General features: G+C 54.1%; 1 protein-coding gene across 1 annotated transcript; it reads left to right on the top strand.

Moving 5' to 3' along the window:
* The first annotated feature begins 2,285 nt into the window (after positions 1–2,285).
* On the top strand, positions 2,286–3,272 carry ZNRF4 (zinc and ring finger 4). Its single transcript, XM_064174872.1, has one exon. The coding sequence runs from the start codon at positions 2,286–2,288 to the stop codon at positions 3,270–3,272; it is 987 nt and encodes a 328-aa protein (XP_064030942.1).
* The last annotated feature ends 3,457 nt before the right edge of the window (positions 3,273–6,729 follow it).

The raw sequence follows: 6,729 nt of genomic DNA, 5'->3' as shown, positions 1-6,729 counted from the left end.
AAAGCCTCCAGGGCACTGCGATGCAGGAGGCAAAAAGCAGCGATGCAGAGAGAAAGCACGAAGGGAAATCAGAGCAGATGGGTCTGGCTTTGGCTCTTTGAGTGAAAAGCATCTTGGCTGAAGCCCTTCTGCTCCTGAGCCAGCCCAGGATGCCATTGGCTCTGCTGCCCACCTGGGCACTGCTGCCTCCTCTTCAGCTCCTCTCTCCCACCACCCCCAGCTCCCTCTCTGCCTGCCTGCTCTCAGCCACTCTGGCCCCAGCCTGCAGTGCTGCTTGGGCTTGTTGTGGCCAAAGTGCAGAACCCTGCCCTTGGCCTTGTTCAATCTCCTGGATGCCCATCACAAGAACCATAAAACCAAACCCTCAAACAGGCTTCCCAGTCCACCTCCATTTTCCTTTTCAGTTCTCAGCCTCCTAGAAAAACATTTGCCTTCTCTCCCCCTGACTCCACCTCTCTCCCCAAACCCCTTTTTCTTGCTTTGTTTTCAAATGCACCAAAATCTCTCCCCTGCAAAGTGCAAAACTCTTTAGATGAGGGGAAAAGAGAATCGATTTGAAGTCACAGCTGCTGGGAGGCTCTGGCACACACACACACACTGTCTGCTGACATTTTCTGTAGCTCTTTTCCCAGGGAAATCTGTCTCAAGCAGAGCCCAAGGGGGCTAAGTAACAAATCAGTTCCCTGGTACAGGAGCAATTTTTAACTACAGGTCCAACAAAACTGCCCTGGGAAGCATGGGGCTGTGCTCAAGTGGATCATTAAAGCAAAAAGGGCTGTTTGGTGAAAGGCTCAGGTTTGGAGGGATTGGTGCTTCTGAAGTGACCCAGGGTTCATTGCATATTCAGCCCTGGTTTGTTCTGACAAGCAGCAAAGCTGTTGCATTCCCATCAGGCTGGCATTCCTCTGGGCACTGAGCAAGTCACCAGCTGAGTTGGGAATTGCCTGAATGATGGCAGCTTCCTGCTGACAAACGCTCCGGGAAGGGGGGACAGTGCCTGTGCCTCAGGCTTCCCACTCCCCTCTGCAGCTCTTTCACCACAATCACAGAACTTTAAAGGTTGGAAGGGACCTCCAGAGATCACAGAATCATAGAATCAGGCAGGGTTGGAAGGGAGCACAAGGAGCAGGCAGTGCCAACTCCCCTGCCATGCCCAGGGACACCCTACCCTAGAGCAGGCTGCCCACAGCCTCAGCCAGCCTGGCCTCAAACACCTCCAGCCATGGGGCCTCAACCACCTCCCTGGGCAACCCCTGCCAGGCTCTCACCACTCTCCTGCTCAACGACTTCCTCCTCACCTCCAGCCTGACTCTCCCCACCTCCTGCTTTGCTCCATTCCCCCCACTCCTGCCACTCCCTGACAGCCTCAAAAGTCCCTCCCCAGCCTTTTTGTAGCCCCTTTCATATACTGGAAGGCCACAAGAAGGTCACCTCGAAGGTTCCTTTATGATACACCTGAGCTGTTGCTGCTGCTCAATAACATCTGCCCAGGGACTGTAACTTCCCCATCCCTGGAGGAGGTTTGCAGGCACTGCTTAAGTGGGTGCTGGCTGAGGAGCTGGAGGGATCCTCGTGGGAAGGCTGCTGGCCAGAGGTAAGGAATGAGCCATTTCTTTGCTGGAGGTTGAAAATGAGAATGACAGCAGTGGGGGAAGAGAAGAATAGTTGAGAGTGAGCTTGCAAGGAGAAGCAACTCAAGGTGCACTGAAGCATCTGCCAGCAAGGAGTCCTGGCAGGCTGCATCTCCAAACCCATCTCTCCTTTTGCATGGCACTTTGTATTGTTTTGGTGCAGAAAGTGAGGAGCAGGAGCCCCAGAGCCGCATGGGCTGCCTGGATGTCTGAGATCTTCACTGGGCAGGATTCCTGCCCTCAGGGTCAGGCAGGAGCTAAGTGTAAGGTCCTGCCCCTGGATCAGATGTTTCTGTGATTCTGTGTGGAGCAGGCCAAAAAGGAAGGGGAGAAGCTGGAGCTGGTTGGGAATGATGCTCCATGGCCCAGCCTCGGGAAGCAGTCTCTGGGTGATGTCACAGCCCTGCAGAGGTGATGTAAGCAATGTTGCTTGGCAGCTGCAGCCCAAGAGCTGAGCTGTATCCTGGGAACCTCCCAACCTCCAGAAAACACTGCAGAAACCTCTAGGGCAGAAGCAGGCTTTCAGCTCCTGCCTGCTGTGGCTCCCAGGTTGTGGCATAGTGCTCAACTCCTGCTGAGACCTCTGTGGCAGTCTCTAATGCTTCCAAGATCAGCCTAGGACTTTATCTCCAGAGCTCCCCAGCTGCAGTCAGCATGAATCCTTGGCTCCCTCTCCTCCAACTCGTGCTGCTCACTGCCTTCTGCAGTGCTGCTCCAGCAGAAGCCTTGGCTTATGTAGCTTACAATGACAGCTCCCAGTGTGTTGCCTATAAAGCCCTACCTGCATGCTTTGGGCCACAGCTGCCAGCAGAAGAGCTGACAGGCTTCTTGATGGAGGTGAGACCACCAAATGCTTGCCATGCCATAGAGAATGCTCCAGCACCAAGAAGAGCCTCTGAGCTCTCTGTTGCACTGATAAAGGCAAAGGACTGCTCTTTTGTCCAGAAGGTGCTCCACGCCCAGCAGGCTGGGTACCAGATCGCTGTGGTGCACAACGTGGGCTCAGAGCAGCTGACCACCATGAAGGCTGAGGATGAGGAGGCTCAGCAGCTGGTTAAGATACCCTCACTCTTCACTGGGCACTCGGTCTCCCTGCACCTGCAGAGACTTTTGCAGTGCAAGAAAGGGGAATACATCAAACTTCTACCACCCAAACCTGGCTGGAGCCCTTGCAAAGGCAGTGCCAAAAGGCTGCAGCAAATGCACAGCCTGCAGGACTTCTGGGTCATATTCTGCAGCATGACTGCCACCATCCCACTTCTGGTTGGCTTAAGGTGGTACAAGAGGGCTCACAAGACAAAGCTGCACACTTGCAGGCAGGGAGGCCAATACAAGACCTGTGGGCTCTGTGTGGCAGAGTATGAGGATGGGACCACCCTGAAGATCCTGTGCCCTTCCCACAGGCTCTGCGCTTTCTCCTGGCTGCACAGCCAGCTGGGGGAGAAGACAGGAGCCTTTGACAAGCCTCTGGGGCATGCCTATGTGCAAGGTGACCTTCTGCCAGAGCATGATGAAGAGGAGGAACAGGAGCTCAAAGACAATGCATTCAGAGAAGGGCATGAAAATGAAGCTGAAGAGAAGAAAGATGTAAGCTCAGAGGGCACAGAGCTGCTCGATGCACTGCAGAGCAGGGGCATCTGAGCTGTGCCTGGCATCACTTCTCATTAAAGCAAGGGAAACCTCTGCACCTTCCTTCATCCCTTGCTTTTATTGGGAAGCCATCAACACCTCCCTGGGCAGCCCATTCCAATGCCAACCACTCTCTCTGACAACAACTTCCTAACAACATCCAGCCTGAACCTCCCCTGGCACAGCTTGAGCCTGGGTCCCTCTCTTCTGGCCCTGGCTGCCTGGCAGCAGAGCCCAACCCCACCTGGCTACAGCCTCCCTGCAGGCAGCTGCAGGCAGCAATCAGCTCTGCCCTGAGCCTCCTCTGCTGCAGGCTGCACACCCCCAGCTCCCTCAGCCTCTCCTCACAGGGCTCTGCTCCAGGCCCCTCCCCAGCCTTGCTGCCCTTCTCTCAACACCTTCCAGCACCTCAACATCTCTCTGCAATTCAGGAGCCCACAACTGGACACAGCACTCCAGGGGTGGCCTGAGCAGTGCTGAGCACAGGGGCAGAAGAACCTCCCTGGTCCTGCTGCCCACACTGCTCCTGAGCCAGCTCAGGCTGCCATTGGCTCTGCTGCCCACCTGGGCACACTGCTGCCTCCTCTGCAGCTCCTCTCTCCCACCACCCCCAGGTCTCTTTCTGCCCAGTATTTCCAGTGTGGCCTTTAACTACCCCAGCAGAAAACCCACACTGGAAATATTGAGGGCACTTTAAACCCAGAGAGCAGGTGATGCCAGCGGGCAGCAGAGGTCTTTACAGCAGGATTTGCTTTGTGGAGCTGAGTAGATGGAAAGGAAAGGGGGAGAAAAAAAAGAAAAGGAAAGGACTGAAATGCTTCTGAGCTTGGCATAATTGGCTGCTTGTGCCTGCTGGCTGGCAATCTCACACGCTCAGAGAGGCTGACCTGACAGGTACATGTAACCTCCTGCTACCTAGGTTGTTCCAGGTCATTATCCAAATGTGCTTCAGCACCTGAAGGGGAGCTGGATTTATGTACTAACATGCTGCAAACAGATCTTCAGCTCTTCTCTAGGTACACCAGCTACAGGCATATGATCTGGGCAGCCTCAGAACACATTTGCAATGCTGCTGGGAGCAGAAAGCAGCCCTGGCTCCTCAGCCTGGTACGAGTGGTTCTAACACCCACTGTGAATGGGGCTGCCAGCCAAGTCCCACACCACATATGGGGACAGGGAGCTGGAAAGCCTCCTCAACACTACTATTAGCATTTGATCTCCTATGAAAGAAAGGCATCAAAATGAAAGAAAGGCACCAAACCTCTTCAGCAAATGCCAAACGTTAAGGAAGGGAACAGCTCTAACACCCTGTGACCAGGACATCAAACCTGCACAGCTGGATGAAAGCTGGGGTGGATTAGCAGGGTTGTGGTTAGTAGGTTGAGAGAGGTTCTCCTGCCCCTCTACTCTGCCCTGGTGAAGCTGCATCTGGAGTACTGTGTCCAGTTCTGGGGCCCCTAATTCAAGAGGGACATAGAACTGCTCGAGAGTCCAGCACAGAGCCATGTGGGACTAGGATGATGAGCCCCAAGGTCAGCTCAGAGGCAGTCCATGTTCCCTGGGGATCCAGCTCAGACAGCCTGAGGTGTTACTGATGCTTTTGTCTCCTGCAGGCTCGGGTAGCTAATACATCCAGATGTTTGCCACTGCATGACACAGAGGAAAGCAAAACCCCTCTGTGGTTCCTGCTACACTGCCCTGTGGAAAGTTCCTTCCTGGCCCCATCTCTGCTAATCAGATCAAGCACTGCAGGGAGATCTGGCAGGCAAGTCTCAGGAAGGAGTCCCCACACCCCCATCACTGCCCTGCTGAGCCCACATCTGCACTACTGTGTCCAGTTCTGGGCCTCCCAGTTCAAGAAGGACATAGAACTGCTGGAGAGAGTCCAGCACAGGACTCTTCCAACATGCTTGAGTCTATGATTCTGCAGCCTGGAGAAGAGAAGGCTTCGGGAAGACCTTGGAGTGGCCTTCCAGGATCTGAAGGGGGCTCCAGGAGGGCTGGGGAGGGACTACTGACAAGGTCTGGTAATGAGAGGAGGAGGAGGAGGAATGGGTTGGAAGTGGCAGAGGGGAGATTGAAAGTGGATGTTAGGAAGAAGTTGTTTACAGTGAGGGTGGTGAGAGACTGGCACATGTTGAGGGTGGTGAGACTCTGGCACAGGTTGCCCAGGGAGGTTGTGGAGCACAGAAGCACCGAATGCGATCAAAGATCACAGAGGGATTGGAACTGGATGATCCTTGTGGTCCCTTCCAACCCTGACTGATTCTGTGATTCTGTGACCTTAGGAAGAGCTGGGTACAGATGCAGGAATGGCTGAGGTGGCCATCAGAAAGGTGGAGCTGAATCCATCAGTGCTGGCCCAGGGAAGCTCAGACAGCTCTGGGTGGGAGGACGAGCGGAGAGCTGCGCTTTCGGAATGGTCTGTCAGCAGAGAAGCCTCAAAGCAACTTCTCCTGCAAGGGAACATGACAGCACTTCCAAGGGCTTGATGGAAACAAGTCTTTCTGCAGGTCCTCAGACTGAGCTGTTTGGCACAAATGGGGAAAGATGATTTTCTAAGGGCAGATGAGAGGAAAGCAGCCCTCCTCTGCAGGGTCTGCAGCCTCCTGGCAGCCATGGCAGAACAAGGCCCCTCAGGGTGCCTGCAAAGGCAAAGGCGGTTGTCTCCATCTGAGGAAGGAGACAGGTCCTTTAGATGGTGATTAGCAGCAGGAAGTTCATTTCAGATGCCTTTAATTGCCTTGTAGAAGTAACTCTCCTGTCAGCAACTTGGAAGGAGAGAGAAGAGGCTTAGCTAAGCTGCACAAATCTCTTTTCCTTCATCCGCTGCTGAGCATCTAGAGCTGACCTGAAAGCTCCCCTGGGTCCATAACCCACACTGAGATAGACAACCCTATGTCCTCAAAGGGAGGCAGTGAAGGGGAAGACATTGGGAGCACTCCTAGCTGTCTCAGCACCACCCTCCCTACCCTCCTTTTCCCTCAGCCAAGGTCTGAAGACTCACAGATGCTGCCAGCATGCAGGGAGCAGGGCAAAGAACCAGCACATTCCACATGCTGGTGGCAAGAAGGGCCAAACCAGGCTGCTGTCTCCCACAGCAAGTGTCTCACATCCCACTGCTGAAGGAGAAGTGATTGAACAAGACTCCCCCTGAGCCAGGGCTGGAGATGGTGCTGGATAATCACAGGCAAAACCAGGATGTCAGCCAGCTGCAGAGCGCTGGGCTTGAGAGTCCTGGGGGGGAATTCTGCAGGCTGTGTTATGCATGAGGTGAGATGAGCTGATCATAGTGCTCTTAATATCTGTGAAGTTCCTTTCCAGCTTCAAAAGCAGCACATGCTCTGGGCTGGGCTTGAATTCTCCCTGAAATGGGTCAGTAGAAAAATAGATCCCTTCTTACAGCGCTCAGCTGCGATGCCTTCCTTTGAAAAGGAGAGGGGGGAGGGGAAAAACAGAATAAAGGAAG

The sequence above is a fragment of the Pogoniulus pusillus genome, chromosome 41, assembly GCF_015220805.1.
Source record: "Pogoniulus pusillus isolate bPogPus1 chromosome 41, bPogPus1.pri, whole genome shotgun sequence".
Lineage (NCBI taxonomy): Eukaryota > Metazoa > Chordata > Aves > Piciformes > Lybiidae > Pogoniulus > Pogoniulus pusillus.
Note: the sequence above shows the minus strand (reverse complement) of the source record. Positions and strands in the feature narration are given on the sequence as shown.

Coding starts and splice junctions, on each gene's coding strand:
- ZNRF4 (XM_064174872.1), top strand. CDS start 2,286: ATGAATCCTTGGCTCCCTCTCCTCCAACTCGTGCTGCTCACTGCCTTC.